Genomic DNA, 19,760 nt, shown 5'->3' on the forward strand with positions numbered 1-19,760 from the left:
ATAAAGCCATAAAAGTAGAAATCAACAACAGGAAAAGCAAGGGAAAAAAATCAAACACACGGAAACTGAACAGCACCTTGCTCAAAAACTACTGGGTTACAGAAGAAATTAAGGAGGGAATAAAGAAATTCATAGAATCAAATGAGAATGAAAACACATCCTACCAGAATCTTTGGGACACAGCGAAAGCAGTGCTCAGAGGTCGGTTTATAGCAATAAATGCACACTTCCAAAAAGAAGAAAGGGCCGTAATCAAAACATTAACCGTACAACTGGAACAAGCAGAAAGAGAGCAGCAAAATAAGCCCTCAGGTGCCAGAAGAAAGGAAATAATAAGAATTAGAGCAGAATCAAATGAAATCGAGAATAGAAAAACAACTGAAAGAGTTAACAAGACCAAAAGCTGGTTCTCTGAAAAGATTAACAAAATTGATAAACCATTGGCCAAACTGACAAAAGAAAAACAGTAGAGGAAGCAGATAACCCATATAAGAAATGAGATGGGTGGTATCATAACAGACCCAACTAAAATTAAAGAAACAGAATACTATGAAAAACTGTACTCTAACAAACTTGAAAACCTAGAGGAAATCGACAAATTTCTAGAAACTCACTGCCTACCTAAACTAACACAAACAGAAGTAGAACAACTAAATAAACCCACAACAACAACAACAAAAAAAAGAGACTGAAAAAGTAATTTAAAAACTCCAAACAAAAAAAAGGCCTAGCCCTGATGGCTTCACTGGAGAATTCTACCAAACTGTTAGAGAAAAGTTAACACCACTGCTACTAAAGGTATTTCAGAGCATAGAGAAAGTTGGAAAACTCCCAAACTCATTCTATGAAGGCAGTATAACCCTGATACCAACACCAGGAAAAGACACCACAAAAAAAGAAAATTACAAACCAATATCCCTCATAAACATAGACGCAAAAATCCTCAACAAAATTTTAGCCAATAGAATTCAGCAACGTATCAAAAAAAATAATTCACCATAATCAAGTGGGATTTATACCAGGTATGCAGGGATGGTTCAACATTAGAAAAACAATCAATATAATCCATCACATAAATAAAACAAAAGACAAGAACCACATGATCTTATCAATCCATGCAGAAAAGGCATTTGACAAAGTCCAACACCCATTCATGATAGAAAACACTCAACAAAAAGGAATAGGGAAATTCCTCAACATAATTACGGCATTTATATAAAGCCAACAGCCAACATCATCCTAAATGGAGAGACTTTGAAAGCATTCCCCTTGAGAACAGGAAACAGACAAGGATGCCCTTTAGCACCACTCTTACTGAACACTGTGCTAGAGGTCCTAGCCAGAGCAATTAGGCTAGAAAGAGAAATAAAGCACATCCAAATTGGTAGGGAAGAAGACAAAGTATCTCTATTTGCAGATGATATGATCTTATACACAGAAAACCCCAAAGAATCCACAAGAAAACTACTGGAACTAACAGAAGATTTCAGCAAAGTTTCAGGATACAAGATAAACATATAAAAATCCGTTGGATTCCTTTACACCAACAAAGAGAACCTCAAAGAGGAAATCACGAAATCTATACCATTTCCAATAGCCCCCAAGAAGATAAAATACTTAGGAATAACTCTAACCAGAGACATAAAAGACCTATACAATGAACACTACAAGACACTACCGCAAGAAACCAAAAGAGACCTGAATAAGTGGAAAAACATACCTTGTTCATGGATAGGAAGACTCAGCATTGTGAAAATGTCAATTCTACCCAAAGCGATCTAAAGATACAATGCAATCCCGATCCAAGTTCCATTGGCATTTTTTAATGAGATGGAGAAACAACTCACCAACTTCATATGGAAAGGGAAGAGGCCCTACATAAGTAAAGCATTACTCAAGAAGAAGAAAAACATGGGAGGCCTCACACTACCTGATTTTAGAACCTATTACACCACCACAGTAGTCAAAACAACCTGGTACTGGTACAACAACAGATATATAGACCAATGGAACAGAATTGAAAATTGAGAACCCAGACATAAATTCATCCACCTATGAGCAGCTGATATTTGACAAAGGCCCAAAGTCTGTTAATCGGGGAAAAGACAGTCTCTTTAACAAATGGTGCTGGCATAACTGGACATCCATCTGCAAAAAACTGAAACAAGACCCATACCTCACACCATGCACAAAAACTAACTCAAAATGGATCAAAGACTTAAATATAAAATCGAAAATGATAAAGATCATGGAAGAACAAACAGGAACAATGCTAGGAGCCATAATATATGACATAAACACCATACAAACTGTTAAGTAACAAGGCACAAGCACTAGAAGAGAGGCTAGATAACTGGGAGCTTCTGAAAATCAAACACTTACGTTCATCAAAAGACTTCACCAAAAGAGTCAAAAGACAACCTATAAACTGGGAAAAAATTTTTGGCTACGACAAATCCGATCAGTGTCTACTCTCTAAAATCTACAAGATACTGTAAAACCTCAACAACAAAAAGACAAATAATCCAATTAAAAAATGGGCAAAGGATATGAACAGACACTTCGCCAAAGAAGCTATTCAGGTGGCTAACAGACACATGAAGAAATGCTGACAATCACCAGCCATTAGAGAAATGCAGACCAAAACTACACTGAGATATCATCTTACCTCAACAAGGCTAGCATTAATTCAAAAAACACAAAATAATAAATGCTGGAGAGGATGTGGAGCGAATGGAACACTTACACACTGTTGATGGGAATGTAAAATGGTACAAGCACTTTGGAAATCGATTTGGCACTTCCTTAAAAAGCTAGAAATAGGAGTACCATACGATCCAGCTATCCCGCTCCTTGGAATATATCCTAGAGAAGTAAGAGCTGTCACACAAATATATATATGCACACCCATGTTCATTGCAGCACTGTTCACAATAACAAAAAGATGGAAACAACCTAAGTGCCCACGAACGGACAAATGGATAAACAAATTATGGTATATCCACACAATGGAATACTATGCAACGATAAAGAACAACGATGAAGCCGTGAAACATAACGTGGAGGAAGCTGGAGGTCATTATGCTGAGTGAATTCAGTCAGTCACAGAAGGACAAGTATTGTACAAGACCACTATAATAAGACCTCAAGAAAATGTTTAAACACAGAAGACAACATTCTTTGATGGTTACGAGGGTGGGGAGGGAGGGTAAAGGTTATTCACCAACTAGATAATAGACAAGTATTATCTTAGGTGACGGGAAGTCAGCACAACTGGACTGAACCAAAGCTAAGAAGTCTCCTGAATACAATCAAACACTTTGAGGGACAGAGTAGCAGGGGAAGGGATCTAGGGACCATGCTTTCAAGGGACATCTAGGTCAATTGGTATAACAAAGCTTATTAAGAAAACGTTCTGCATCCTACTTCAGTGAGTGGCATGTGGGGTCTTAAAAGCTTGCAAGCAGCCATCTAAGATGCACCAATTGGTCCCAACCACCTGGAGTAAAGGAGAATGAAGAACAACAATAACGAGGACAGTATTAGCCCAAGAGACAGAACAGGTCACATAAACCAGGGACTTCATCAGCCTGAGACCAGAAGAACTAGGTGGTGCCTGGCTACCACCAGTGACTGCCCTGACAGGGAATAAAACAGAGAGTCCCTGATGGAGCAGGAGAAAGGTGGGGTGCAGAACTCAAATTCTAGTAAGAAGACCAGACTTAATGGTCTGAGACTGGAGGAACCTTGGAAAGCATGGTTCCTAGATTCTCTATAAGCCCAGAACTCAAATTTCTGAGGCCAACTGTTCAGACAGGGATTGGACTGGACTGTGGGACATAAGTGACACTTACAACGAGCATACCTCTTAGCTCAAGTAGATACAAGAGACTAAATGGGCAGCTTCTGTTCAGAGGTGAGATGGGAAGGCAGAGAGGGTCAGGAGCTGGTCGAATGGACATTGGGAATCAGGGGTGGAAAGGAAGAGTGTGCTGTCACTATGGGGAGAGCAATTAGGGTCACATAACAATGTGTATAAATTTTTGTATGGGAGACTAACTTGAAATGTAAACTTCATCTAAACAACAACAATAAGATAAATAAAAATAAAAAAGTGGTTTTGTACATTAGAATCAGCTTCAAAACTCTGACTATCAACACCTTGCTTCCAGTCCAAGCCCAATCTATCTGAGTCACTGGAGGTCGGCATCTGTATTTCTTTTAATGCTCTCCAGATGCACACAGAGTGCACACAGATCTCTCCAGATGCACACTGAGAACCACCAATTTAGACTTCAATGTGGAATTAATCGCAAAGACTTTTAGACATCTTAATCAATAAAATAATATGATCTTTAGGATTTAAGTCAGCCACAGAACAAGGCTGGATATTCTTGGGTACTTCTGACACTTTTTATTAATCAATCCCTGCAGGTCAGCCTTGCACATTTTTTTTTTTAATATTAATAGTCATATTTAGTGAAAATAGATATCACAGTGAGGTTTCACCCCTTGTTTATATATTTTTGGTGGCCTGATCAATGTAACTTTCCTCATTTTGGTATAAGAAAGTCAGCTTTTAGACCTAAGTGTACGCACGAAATCAGTCAGTCACAGGAAAAGGTAAGTCAGAAGAAATCAGGACTAAAAGCTGGGTCAAGATGGTTAGTGTGAATCTTAAAGAAACAGCTAGCCATGATTCAAGACGCTGAGAAAAAAAACAGAAGGTTCGGGCAAAGTTCGAGACGAGGCAGGACGAGTATGACTGGCATTCAGTGGCCCAAGCACAGCAAAGGAGACAAACGTAACCACTCAGATGCCAAACTGGGCATGAAGAAAGAGGCAGGAGCTTGGATTAGGAGGCAAGAAAAAGTATATCAGAATCTAGATGAGTCATATGGATCCACCAAAAAAACTGATCTCTTGAGCTAAAAGCCCACTGCCTGGAAGGTGGGAGTGGAAAGGGCTATTAGGTTGGGTTTCAGTAGAGGAAGCAGGGTTTGCACATACCAGTGACTGCAGCAGAGCATTACTTCCTGTTGAGCCCTTGTCAGGTCTAAAAATAAGTGTCATATATAATAATGAAGTCCTATAGTTAAAAAGGACCTTAAAAGCAATTTAGTTTAACCATCCACCCAATGCTATAGGCCTGGATTTCATCAATCCCTTTCCAAAACATGGAAAATAAATATGTCATCATCTTCTACAAAGATAAAAGAATGGTAGGAATGAGCTGACTTTCCATAATGATTTACATTGATTCAAAGTATCACTAAGTAAAATTTAAACTTTTAGTTCATCATTTGTATTCAAAAACAACTTGAGAAGCGTAAACAGGTCATTTTCCTTCACAGAAAGAACTTTTAAAATTAACAGTTAAAATGCTTAGCACCCCACTCTATCGCTATGCATTTTTTCAGACCGAAGGATATCAAAAAAAGTTTAATCCTTCATGAATTACTTGTGACCTACTGTCCAAAACATTTGCTCCTTGAGTTGCTTTTCTAGCTGTGGTAATTTACACTTTGAACTAAATAATCTGGTTAGTCTAATGTGGCCTCACTCCCATCCCCTCCACCCACCCTCCTTTATGGCCAATGAGACGCAATGGAACTGAAATTTTCTATAAGCAGACTGACTCTTCGACAAGAGTAATGAACTCATGAAGAGGCAAGCCCTAACCCTTTTCTTTGACAGATGATGGCCTACAGATCTTAGTTCTCATTGTGACATGCTAATTTACAAACCTGCTTTGATACTTTATAGCATGTTTATCACAAATCACAGGAAGTGGTTCATTACTGTTTGGGGTAGGAATCTCACTTCAGTAGGGCAGTACGTAAAAAACCTAAAATTCTGATGAACTATTATATGGGTACAAATTTGATTCCTGAAAGAATTATAGACTTCAATCCTTCCTACAATGGTTGTAAGCTCGAATGAGGGCAACATCTAAATCTGCTCAAACAGCCCAGGAAAAGGTTAGCTGTACAAAGTAGTTGAGTTCGTAATCTCACTTAATCACTGAGTTATCAATTTAGACTCCTCAGTTTAACTTTTTTCTTTTATAAAAACAACGTTACGTAGTTATCATAAAGATAACAGATTCAGAATGTACACAGGAAACTAAAAATTACCCATAATTCAACCATCTAGTATATGGAAACAACCTGTTAATATTTTGTTGTACTTCTGTTTTCTTCTCAGAATTTTTTAATACACTTGAAATCACACAGTATAAAATTTGTGTTCTGCTTTTTTGCTTAATATTACAGCTATTCAAGTGCTATAAAAGATTACAGCTATTAAAATGCTATAATAAGATTCATTTAACCATTTCCTTACTGTTGGACACATAGGATGTTTTTCATTTTTAATATTCTAAAAAAGCATCACAAAGATATTTATTTACAAATATTTTTCTATAACATATATTTAAATACATATCCTTACCAGATTCTCCAGCACTGAAATGATCAAATGGATTCCCTTCAGCATCTGGATTTAGTAACATCATTTCAAATTGGATATCTTCCACCTGAGAATTCTCAAAGTCATCTTTGCACGTATACTTGTCTGCATAAAACACGTGCCATGTTTGTGGATGCGGAATCTGGGACACTGTCAGATTATGTTCAGTCTGATTCACAGTCACTTTAAAGAGAAAGAAAATAGCACTTTCAAAGCAACACTCTCAAATGTGTTCATTGTTTTAGTCATATAATCAATTTGAGGTTAGAATCCTTTTATTTAGTTCTTATTGCTTCGGAAATTCCGGTAAAGTACTGGAATAAAGCCTGCAAATCATACAGCAGATAAAAATGATGCATTTTAACCAAAAGGATCACAGACTAGTACCTGAAACACCAGAAATGAGTAGAATGGTTTCAATGAAACTTTAAATTTTAAATACCTTCAAAGTTTCCATGTGGGTTTAGCGACATTTCTGGAAATCACTTATTTGAGTTAAATTTAAAATGGATCATGAGGAAATCATTATATCTGAAACCTATGACAGACAAATACTTTCAACAGATCTTTTAAAATCTCTTTTCAACTGGTTATTCTTAAAAAAATGCACTGCAAGTAGAAAAACAGAAATTACAGGAATCTAAGAATGACTACACCGATCATGTGTATCTGATGTAGTATGATATCCAAAAAACCAGACCTGGTGCTGTCAAGTTGATTCCAACTCATAGCGACCCTACAGGACACAGTAGAACCGTCCCACAGAGTTTCTAAGGAAGGGCTGGTGGATTTGAACCGCCGCCCTTTTGGTTGGCATCCATAGGTTTTAACCACTACGCCATATAGTGGGACAAAAACCTCACAGATGTTGGCATCAGAAAGACCTGTGTTTGAATCCTGGCTCCAACACTTATCTGCTGTTATGACCTTGGGCAAGTAATGTAAGCACTGACACTCAGTTTCTCCATCTGTAAAATGAAGAAAATACCTACAGCAGATAAGTGACTTAAGATCTAAATTGAGGCACTTAGCATTACATCTATCATAGAGAACAAAAACAAAACAACAACAACAACAAAAAACCAAACCTGTTGCTGGCAAATTGATTCCGACTCATAGCAACCCTACAGGACAGAGTAGAACTGCCCCATGTGGTTTCCAAGAAGCAGCTGGTGGATATGAACTGCCAACATTCTGGTTAGCAGCCAAACGCTTAACCATTGCGCCCGCAGGGCCCCCACATCTAACATAGAGTAGCTGCTAAATAAATTTTTCCTTTTTCTCCCTTTAAAACAAGGTGGTTATATCAATAAGTGGTTCTCAATCCAGGTTAATCCTGCTTCCCCTCCAGGGCATTTACAAATGTGTAGAGACAGTTACCTTGTCACAATAGCTGGGAAAATATTTTGAGGGGGCTGTGGTAAACTTCATGCAATGCAAGGTAAAGTCTCACACAACGAAGAATCATTCCACCCAAAAGGCCAATAGCATTCCCTTTGAGAAATATAGGGATGTTTAAGATCCCTTCCAGATCTAAAGTATGGTTCTGACCTAAGAAGCACTGACCATGACTATTACAGACAGAGCTGTAGGACAGCAGTGTCCTATACACGATTTATCATGAAAACAGCAGCAGAGTTACAGCAAGTCTGGGACCTACTACTTACTAACCTTATGACTCAGTGAATAAATTACTTCACCTCTGTCAATGTGGTTCTTCAACAGTACAAGGGAGATACCTGCCTAGCCAGCTCAGAGGTCTGGTGAGGAGCAAATCAAACAGTACATGAAAGTCCTGTGTGAAGAATATGATTCTAAACAAAGTCTGGTTGTTGTTAGCTGCCATCAAGTCGATTCCGACTCATGGTGACGCCACGTGCATCAGAGTAGAAGGGATCCACAGTGTTCTCAAAGCTGTGACCTTTCAGAGGCAGAAAGCCAGGCTGGTCTTCTGAGAAGCCTCTGGGTGGGTTCAAGTCACCAACCTTCCGGCTGGTAGTTCAGCACATAACCCTTTGCTCCACTCAGGGACCTCCTACTCATTTTCTTAGGTATCATAATGCTACTGTGGTTATGTAGAAGAATGTCTTCATTCTTAAGAGATGCATGCTGAAATATAGAGGGGTGCAGTGCTCATGATAGCCACAGCTTACAAATATAACTATCACACACAAAAAATATAAAGCAGATGTATACATACATATATATATACACACATTATTATATCTAGGTAGACGGTATACCGCTGTTGGATATACTATACTTTCAACTTTTATGCATGATTGAAAATGTTCCTAATAAAAAGTTGGGAGACGTTGTCCTTATGAATAAGATACAGATGCATCTGGTCTGGATTCAAATTTGAGGATTTGGACTTTACAAACGGGAAGTCATTCGTTAGCAGTCAAGATGGACAAGATGATTTTATCAACGATACCACAGCACTGCTTTTTGGGCTATCTTAAGTTAGCTGACATTCATAATGTTTACTTACTGTACAGCTTCTTTTACTAAAAATGCAGCAAAGACTCTAGTTTCTGTTAAATGTTTGAAGACCTTTAATAAAAACTGAACATATGATGCAAAAAAAAAAAAAATTAAAACGACTCAGAGAAAAGGTTTTTTACATATGGATCTTGCAATTACTACACGATCTGGACCTCATTATTTAAAGAGCTCTACTGCGTTGTTGTTTTATCACCTGTACTTTTTCCCTTAGATAAAATATATAAAAATTAACTATTACTTTTGGACGTTTCGTTTTAAATTATGTGGACTTGCATCAAACAGAAACACGTGTGCTGCATAACAGTGAGGCTGGCCTTTGGGTTTTGTCTTACTGCCTTTTCAGCAAGCTTGGGAAACAAGCCTCTTGACAAAACTGTGTTCATTGTTTTTGAAACAAAAGACTACACCACAGCATGCATATTCTGTTCTGGAGTAATTAGTACCTCAAATAATAACAAAACTTGAAATGAATGGTGTTGAATGGCTAATTGCTCAATTATATTGTAAAAGAAAATGAACACTGTTAACCAAAACACACAAATAAAATAACACCTTTAAATGATTTATCAAATATACAAATGTACAAAATAAAACATCCTAAGCACAAAATGCAAACAGACAATACTGAAGATATTTTAAATACAAAATTATGTTTAGCTCTTGAAATGTGACAGCAAATTACTCTGAATTTACTTGTTAAATTTTTTTGAAACAGAAACTTACAAACCCATCATGTTCAGTGTTTTTAAATGTGTTATTTGCTTGCTTTAAAAACTTGCCAAGTATTTTTTAGAATGTTCAAAAATTTGTTGATGTTTTATGATATTACTGAAAGAGAACAAACGCAGATTAAACAATATCTTCTCAAACATTAATTGAAAAGATGAATCAAGCAACATTTGACACTATACGATTTTCAAATCTGCTAGTCTTTTCATAGTTCATAGCAGCAGAAACGTTGTACACGGAAGGAAGGTAGAGTTAATGAGCTCATTAGGAAGCGTAGGTGAAAGGCTGTTAATTCTGAAAAGCCTCATTAATGGCCAGGAAATGCACTTGCTACTAGGAATTACTTTAAAGTACACAGCACAATTATACTCTACTGAATTTAACGACATGTTTTTTTATTTCAATGCACCTAAATTCCTACGTAGTAAAATACTATAAACACAACATCTAATATATGAAAGCTAGAAATAGCAGACTTTCTTAACACTTGGATTCTGTTACTGGTGATACCTTTATCACTAGTATTAATTTGTTTCAGGGCCCCTAAACTGCTTGTTCTTCTAAAATTCCTGTTTCCTGACATCTTCCATTCCATTCCATAATTCCAAAGAACACCCCAGCACTCTACAGAGTAGGGAAAAGGAGGGGAAATATAAACAGAAACAACAGCAAGAGGTTTTGTAAGTTATAGTCCTACACAGAAGTAATTCCTACCCTAAAGAGCTATAATTAGAACCACAAAATTTTATGACTGTAAGAAACCTCAGAGAAATTGAGCCCGACTTCCTTGCTGTAGAGGTAACAGTGAGGCTCAAAAATGTCAAATGCCAAGGTATCATTACAAGCTACCAGCAATGACTCTTAGCTTAGTGGTCTTTCTATTACACCATACTGTTTCCCTACAGATACAAGTTCTGTGAAGGCAGGTACATGCCACATACAGAAATTATGTTTTTGCAAGGATATGGTATATATTGACCATGTAAGAAAACAAATTGATTTCTATAGCTCAAAGCTTTAAACTTCCTGATAAGTTTTTCTTGGCGAAAAAAAAAGTCTTTGGGGTATCAAGTATAAAGCAAACTACCTACCAGACAAAAACTCCTCAAGCACTAAGCTCTATGACAATTCATCCTACGAAAACTTAAGTGAATTTGCTTACTAGGCAATGGTTAAGAGCTCGACTGCTAACCAAAAAAATCAGCAGTTCAAATCCACCAGCCACTCCTTGGAAACCCTACAGGGCAGTTCTGCTCCATCCTATAGGGTGGCTACAAGTCAAAATCGACTCGACAGCAACAGGTTTGGTTTCGTCTGCTCAGGGTATCATAAGTTCTCATTCTCAAAGTACCATGTAACCAACATTCATAGCACTTATCACAACTCCAATTTCATGTGTATTCACATACCACAATTGCAATTTCACATTTATTCACATTGATCCATCATTCCTGTCACTGCAACAACCTGTAAGTTTCTTAAGAACTGAGAGAGTGTCAAGTACTTTGGTCACTGATACACTACCAGTACCTAGCATTGTACACTAAAGCGAAAGGAAGACATGATGAAGTAAAAGAGGTGAACAGAAGATTTCAAAACGTGGCTCAAGAAGACAAAGTATTATAATGAAATGTGCAAAGACCGGAAGTTAGAAAACCAAAAGGGATGAACATGCTCAGCATTTCTCAAGCTGAAAGAACTGAAGAGAAAATTCAAACCTCAAGCTGCAATACTGAAGGACTCTACAGGGAAAATATCAAATGATGCAGAAAGCATCAAAAGAAGATGGAAGGAATATACTGAGGCACTATACCAAAGAGAACTGGTTGATGTTCAACCAGTTCAAGAGGTAGCGTTATGATCAAGAACCAATGGTACTGAAAGAAAAAGTCCAAGCTGCACTGAAGGCATTGGTGAGAAACAGGGCTCCAGAAACTGATGGAATACCAATTGAGATGTTTCAACAAACAGATGCAGTGCTGGAAGCACTCACATGTCTATGCTAAGAAATTGAAAGACAGTTACCTGGCCAACTGACTGGAAGAGATCCATACCTGTGCCCTTTCCAAAGAAAAGTGATCCAATAGAATGTGGGAGTTATCGAACAATATCATTAATATCACACGCAAGTAAAATTTTGCTCAAGATCATTCAAAAGCAGTTGTAGGAGTACACCGACGGGGAACTGCCAGAAATTCAAGCTAGCTTCAGAAGAGGACGTGGAACAAGAGATATCATTGCTGATGTCAGATGGATTTTGGCTGAAAGCAGAGAATACCAGAGAGATGTTTATCTGTATTTTATTGACTATGCAAAGGCATTCGACTGTGTGGATCGTAACAAATTATAGATAACATCACGAAGAATGGGAATTCCAGAATACTTAATTATGTTCATGAGGAACCTGTACATAGATCAAGAGGTAATCATTCAGATAGAACAAGGGAATATTGTGTGTTTTAAAATAAGGAAAGATATGTTTCAGGATTGTATCGTTTCACCATATTTATTCAATCTGTATGCTCAGGAAATAATCAGAGAAACTGGACTATATGAGGAAGAACGGGGCATTAGGATTGGAGGAAGTCTCATTAACAACCTGCAATAAGCAGATGACACACCTTGCTTGCTGGAAGTGAAGAGGACTTGTAGCCCTTACTGATGAAGATCAAAGACTAGAGCCTTCGGTATGGATTACACCTTAACATAAACGAAACAAAAATCCTCATAACTGGACCAATAAGTAACATCATGATAAGTGGAGAAAAAGCTGAAGTTGTCAAGGATTTCATTTTACTTGGATTCACAATCAATGCCCAAGGAAGCAGCAGTCAAGAAATCAAATGACGCATTGCATTGGGCAAAAGACCTCTTTAAAGTGTTAAAAAGCAAAGATGTCACTTTAAGGACTAAGGTGCGCCTAACTCAAGCCATGGTATTTTCAATAGCCTCACATGCATGAGAAAGCCGGACAATGAATAAAGAAGATTGAAGAAGAATTGATGCCTTTGAATTTATGATGTTGGTGAAGAATAATAAATATTCCATGGACTGCCAGAAGAATGAACAAATCTGTCTTGGGAGAAGTACAGCCAAAATGTTCATTAGAAGCAAGGATGGTGAGACATCATCTCACATACTTTGGACAGGTTATCCGGAGGGACCGTCCCTGGAGAAGCACATCGTGCTTGGTAAAGTAGAGGGTCAGCAAAAAAGAGGAAGACCCACAACGAGATGGATTTACACAATGGCTGCAACGCTGGGCTCAAGCATGGCAACAACTATGAGGATGGCGCAGGACTGGGTAGTGTTTAGTTCTGTTGTACATGGGGTCGCTGAGGCAGAACCAACTCGATGGCACCACCAACAGCAGCACAGTACATAAAAAATTTAAAGTGCACGCTAAACAAATGAGTGAACAGACTAAAAAACCCTTATTGTTCTCACTGATTGATTTTAAAACAATTACATAAAATGTTAAATGGCAAGTACTAACAGTGCTGTGTAGGAGAATAAGAGGCTATAAAATCAGGTGTTAACTTAGGAGGCTGGGGAGGATCAGAAGAGGCAATAGAAGAAGAGCAGAGGAAAAAGCCTGGGCAAAGACCCAGGTGAGCATTGAAATAAAACGAGCCTTCCAAATAAAATGAAGTGTGAGGAGTGCAATGCTATGAGCTGAGGCTTGAAGGACAGGCAGGGGCCGGACTGTGCTGGTTTTGCCCATCAGGCCAAGGACGCCAGGCCTTGTCCTAAGAGCAGCAGGAATCGCCTAAAATATTTTAAGAGTGTGGCCAGGAAGTTACAGTGACACGATCAAATCGGATGTTCAGAAAGATCACTCTGGTTACAGACGGGGACCAGCGTGACAACAGAGTCACGAGATAGGAAGGAGGCTATTGAAATAGTTCAGACAACAGATTACGGCAGCTTGGAATAACGTGGTGATAGAGATGAAGAGAAGTGGATAAATTCAAGAGACATTCAGAAAACCTCAGGACTTACTGACAGATTGGAAGGGGGTAGAAATGTCAAAGAGGGAAGTGTTAGAAGACTCCTTGGTTTCTAGCTTGTTTATTGGCTGGGTGGTGGTACCAGTTTCTGAAACAAGAAACACTGGAAGAGGGTCGGGTTTGGATGAGGAAGATGGTGAGCCCATTTTTGGACATCACAAGAACAGGGAACTGCAGGCCAAAAACTTTTTATATATATGTGAAACACTAGATGAGCAAGTTGGTGTAGAAACGAAACGCTAGCTAGAAATCAGCATTTGCAGTAAGTCCTCAAGTTCAAGGTTGAGGAGAGTAATTGTATGCAATAAACTTCTCTGACATGGGAGTCTAATTATTCAGACCTCTTCAGCATACCTTCACCATCATATCACCTATATGGACAGTCTCATATTGGTGGCAAGGATCCTCTACTCTTATACCTATTCTAGCTAGGTGCCTAATAAGGGAACCAGACAGCTGCGAAGATTAAGAAGACAGGATGCTTAGAAATGAAGACTGTTTTACTCGACTAGACTAAAAGAAGATCAGAGTCTTATCCATATGTAGAACATGGTGTGGGAGATAAAGGAGAAAAAAGGGAAAAAGGGATAATTTCTACTTTTTTTCTCCTGGGAGCTTCAAATTCCTAATTCTCCAGGAGACAGTATGGGTATAACTGCACATGTTCTTCGTTTCTACATGAAAAAAAAAAATTGTGTTCACTCTGAATGGTTGATGCCATGCTTGGGATAGCGTTCATGAGAATGAATGAGTTCCAGATTCAGCAACTAGGTTAGGATAATAAAGGCAGAGCCTCTCCAGAGGAAAGCCCAGACGTTTACAAATGATGTGGTCGTGACACATTTCAAAATGACAGCTCTTGACCAAATGACTAGGACTCGTGTTCCAATACCATGGTGCAAAACATCATCACTTGGGCTAATTTACTCAATTAACTGACATAATAAATGTTTAGTGCTCAGCTCAGTGCTGAAAGATAATATGCACTCGACAAATGTTATCCTTCACTCCATGTTGCCATTGGGTCAAAATATGCCTGGCATGCTGGCATGAATTCTGTGTCCGAATGAAGAAAAGTATCCCTTTATAAAATATTTGAATTTTTTTTTCAAGAATTTTGAATGATAAAGCGGGGGAGAAATGAAGTCTATCTTTTGATCAAAGAAAAGTTGGTTTCCTTAAACCTCAGCTTCAAACCAACTAAAACTGTCATCATAGTGGGATGTGCACTGTGTCATCACAATACACGAAACACCTTAGTATGTAAATACTGTACTTCAACATTCAGGAGTAAAAAAACACATCTAATGATCAAAGGAAAAAGGACATACTCACTTGTCAACAGAGCTTTGGATAATTTTTCGCTACAACTATAACCATGACTGCTTTCCTGCAGCTTCAGCCATTCCTGAGCTGGGAACAGGTAGAGTTTAGCTTCTTTTCCAACAGCTGTTGCTATGTTGCTGATTCTGACACGCAGAAGAGCATGGTCACCTAGACATTAAAACAAAAAGTACAGATGAGTTTGGTCTCCAATGGAACTGAGATGATAGACATTCTTTTAACATCTCTGTACATTTTACTTGGATCCACAATCAACGCCCATGGAAGCAGCAGTCAAGAAATCAAACGACACACTGCATTGGGCAAATCTGCTGCAAAAGACCTTTTTAAAGTATTAAAAAGCAAAGATGTCATGAAGACTAAGGCATACCTGACCTAAGCCATGGTATTTTCAAGCTCCTCACATGCATGAGAAAACTGGATAATGAATAAGGAAGAACAAAAACTGACGCATCAGAATTATGCTATTTGTCTTAGTCATCTAGTGCTGCTCTAACAGAAATACCACAAGTTTTAACAAAGAGAAATTTATTTTCTCACAGTCCAGTAGGCTAGAAGTCCAAATTCAGGGCGTCAGCTCCAGGGGAAGGCTTTCTCTCTCTGTCTGGTCTGGAGGAAGGTCCTCGTCACCATCAGTCTTCCCCTGGACTAGGAGCTTCTCTGCACAGGAACCTCGGGTCCAAAGGACATGCTCTGCTCCCAGGGCTTCTTTCTTGGTGGTATGAGGTCCCCCACTCTCCGCTTGCTTCCCTTTCCTTTTATCTCTTACAAGAGACAAAAGGTGGTACGGCCCACACCCCAGGAAAACTCCCTTTACATTGGATCAGGGATGTGATGGGTTAGGGTGGTGTTACAATCCCACCCTAATCCTTTTTAATGTAAAATTACAATCACAAAATGCAGGACAATCATACAACACTGGGAATCATGGCCTAGCCAAATTGATGAACACATTTTTGGGAGGACACAATTCAATCCATGACAGTATTCATGAAGAATAATGAATATACTACGGACTTCAGAAGAATGAACAAATCTGTCTTGGAAGAAGTACAGCCAGAGTGCTCCTCAGAATGGAGGATGGCGAGACTACGTCTCACTTACTTTGGACATATTATCAGGAGGGATCAGTCCCTGGAGAAGAACATCATGCTTGGTAAAGTAGAGGGTCAGCAAAAAAGAGAAAGACCCTCAATGTGGACTGACACAGTGTCTGCAACAATAGGCTCAAGCATAACAATGACCATGAGGACGGCGCAGAACCGGGCAGTGTTTCATTCTGTTGCACGCAGGGTCGCTATGAGTCGGAACCGACTCACCAGCATCTAACAACAACAACAAGTTTAACTAGATGAGTTTGGGGGTAAACTTTTATGCCTGATACAAAATTTATCTGTTACTCTTACAAGAGAAATTTCAGAGCAATATATGTAGTGAAATTAATATAGAATGAACCTGGTTTCATGCACCCACTACATTTAAGGCCCAGAAGAGAAATGGAAAAAAGTAGCTGCCTCTGGGGAAAGAGGCTCTGGGTGAGGAGAGGCGAAGCAAGAGACTGTTGTTTTATTTTTGATTTTAAGATCTTCTGTTCTGTATTTTTTATTTTTTTACTTTTGTTACGGTAACGATCACGTTGAGTAAACATTTTAAGTAAATTTAAATGCAGAACATGCATCAAAGAATGTCTAGACCTCTTACATCAATCAATTATAAATTATCAAAAGTCTTAAACATGGTATATACCATGACTCTAAAGCCCTATCAGCATCTTAATGTGCATTCCGAATCAGAATTCATTATTGCAGTATAGTTTTAGGGTTATTATCTGACTAAATCTGAATTCATTGAATATTGGTAATAACTAATACACACACACACACACACACACACACAGATAAAATATGCTTAGAATACCTTATTCCTCAATCGTTCTTGAGAAGTCTAGATTTAGTATATGTTTTCCCTCTATGTTTACCAGATAATCATCATAAAATACTGGGGTTGGCTAAGTCACTCCCCTATCACAGCTACGGCACACCCAGGATTTTTTAGCACTGTCCAGATTATGCCATCTCTTACACTGACATTATTGTCACTGTCAGTACTCACTAGTTACAACCAGCTCAGAAAGTGAAAAATGTGAAAATGTGACCAAAAAAACAATAAAACTCTTATTACTGATGAAGGGTTTCATCTTCATTCACTCAAGGTGTATTTCTCACTGGGTTTTGAAAACTGGGTTGCATCTACTTTTCCCAGTTATCTTAAAAAGTACAAATTGAAAAAAATATGTATCAGCTACTCTTCCTTTTACATCACCAATTCTGAAATTTCCCCTCATACTTTAAATTCCTTTTCAACACCAAAGTTGCTTCGTTTTTCTGTCACTTCCTCCTAAAAATCCTCTTGAGGCCAATATTCTGAGCATCATAGTTACAGCTTTTAATTCTAAAGACGGTATGAATTGAACCAAGGATCGTAATCTCATCTAGGCAAATACTACCAGAAATACAGCACCAGTCAAATTAAGGGGTACTAGGAGGATGTACTAAGCAAACTACTTAAATTTTGAGGATGCAATATATAAAGCAAAAATTAGAATGAACTGCAAGTTCATTCACTGAAGAAGTAATTATTGATTTTGGAGAAAGACCAGAAGGTGAGGATCAAATGCAGCTGATTTCAGTAGTGACAGAGATGATACAAATTATGAAGCTTCAAGGACGCTAATTACCGTCATTCTGTCAGCTTAATTTTAGGCCTCACGATCCACAGTAAATCTACTCCACCAGTAGCTCAGCAACCATACTGTTATAGCAATAGTGACAACTAGATTATCAGGTGTTTTACCTCGTTCCCAAAACCTCTTTGTTGCAAGAGGGTTTTATCAAATTGGTCCGGGGAAAAAACAAACACGAAATTTAAGTTCCTTGGCTTAAATTCACACGTAACTACGGTGCTTAGGGAAGCATTAGGCTGAGACAAGAGTGAGCAAACGATGCTTCTTTGAGGGAAGAATCTCGAAAGATGATGCTGACCAGTCATTTTTCCATTCGTTTGTACGGGGAGGGGAGGGAAATGGTCTTTTGGGTGCAGAATACCAACATTAATCCTGTGAGGTTGCTGACCAAGGTCGGGGGCGCTGCACCAGTGGGGTTGGCAATACAAGCATTGCGATTCCGGGGAGCTGCGGAGGGGTGGGCTGCCTGCGGCGCTGAAGTGCAGGTGAGGCTGGGGCGCGCACAGCCTCCCCTCGGCGCCGCGGGGCCCAGGCCTTCCCCCGGGAGGCGGAGAGGAGCGGGCCGGCCGGTGGGATGGACCCACGCGCCTTCATCCCTCTCCTCGCCCGCGGACCTACCGTGGAATTCGAAGTGGCCGATGCTCTGCCCCTGAGCGTCTCGGGCCGCAGCGCTGCTGAAGTGGCCCCGCAGGGTCTTACCCTGGCTGCCATGCGGCCACCAGCAGCACGTGAGGGCCACTGCCAGCAGCCGCAGCCCCCCCATCCCCGCCTCCCACTCCTCACCTACGCCCCGGGCCCAACCGCCTCGGCTGCCGACCCCACGTCGGCAGCAGGGGAGGGGGGAAGGGCGGGGCCTGACTTCAGGACCAGCTTACGGGAAGAATGACACCCAATGAAACGGGCCCCTCCGCCACGTGCCAAACATATTCACCAATCAGAGGCTGAGGTGGGCGGGACGTGCAGATCCGCGCGTCCCATCATTCCCCTGCTTTTTGCTAGTTCCCGCCTTTTTTTATGGAGTCTGAGGAGGATGCTGCTTCGGGTTACGGAAAAATTATTGCACTCCGCCGCGTTCTTGCGCGGTGTGCTCGTACGCATGCGCGGAAGCCCTGGCACCGGCGGTACTTCGAGAGATGTAGGGAATTCGGAAAGAGACATACATGATGGGGCCGGTTTTGGTGGAGAGAGGAAAACTCTCCCTCTGAGAGCAGGAATCATGTTCTTAATCAGGCTTCCCCGGCGCCTTTATAACCTACCGGACGCCTCTGCGTTAACATTTCAGAGATAATTATACCTGTGGCAGGTCACCTGTCCAAACTTTAAAGCATGACCTCTCTTAGCGTCTCCAACTGATTTTTCCCTCTCAGGTTTCCTGCCTTCTTGCAGGAAATTATAGAGTCTACGCCTCCTCACACCTCCACGTCCAATCAATTCAATTGAACAAATGTTTATCAGCACCTCTCCTCGGCCATCGAGGTAGGAAGCAGCTGCCACTATCCTATTCAGGACACCACCACCTTATCATCACTTACTTAGCCTATGGCAACAAATCTCTCTCCAGTCTTAATTAGTTCCAATTGGCTACAATCCATTGTCTACCCTAGAGCCACTGAAAGCTTTGGGAAACTCGGTTTGACTGCATACCTCTCCTATGGTGTTGAACAGGTTTCAATGGAGACTTCAGATAAAACGGACTAGAAAGAAAGCACTGGTAATCTACTTCTGAAAATCAGCCAGTTAAAATACTATGGATAATAACAGCTCGCTCTGCAACCGATCATGACGATGGCACAGGACCAGGCAGCATTTCATTCTGCTGTGCGTGGAGTCGCCAGGAGTCAGGGGTCAACTGGATGGCAGCTAAGGACAGCTCTCTCAGAGGCTCCTGACTGCCTTTACTACACAACCCAAATGCTTAAAATATGGCTCTCAAATCTCTTGTCTCAAATTTCCAT

General features: G+C 39.8%; 1 protein-coding gene across 3 annotated transcripts in view; it reads right to left on the reverse strand.

Annotated features, from left to right (window-relative positions):
* GPR180 (G protein-coupled receptor 180) overlaps nucleotides 1-18,966 on the reverse strand; it is a 40,807-nt gene extending 21,841 nt beyond the window's left edge. The window contains exons 1-3 of one of the 3 annotated variants that reach the window (XM_023726696.1): nucleotides 18,424-18,576; nucleotides 15,054-15,212; nucleotides 6,454-6,654 (exon numbers count right to left, since the gene is read on the reverse strand). In XM_023726696.1, the coding sequence (XP_023582464.1) occupies nucleotides 6,454-6,654; nucleotides 15,054-15,212; nucleotides 18,424-18,568 (505 nt within the window). In that variant the 5' untranslated portion in view covers nucleotides 18,569-18,576. Of the gene's footprint in view, nucleotides 1-6,453; nucleotides 6,655-15,053; nucleotides 15,213-15,602; nucleotides 15,610-18,423 lie in introns of those variants that run through there. The other 2 variants (XM_023726697.1, XM_004371396.2) reach the window with 2 other exon arrangements.
* Between the last annotated feature and the right edge of the window lie 794 nt (nucleotides 18,967-19,760).

This window comes from Trichechus manatus, unplaced genomic scaffold (assembly GCF_000243295.1).
Source record: "Trichechus manatus latirostris isolate Lorelei unplaced genomic scaffold, TriManLat1.0 scaffold00013, whole genome shotgun sequence".
NCBI lineage: Eukaryota > Metazoa > Chordata > Mammalia > Sirenia > Trichechidae > Trichechus > Trichechus manatus.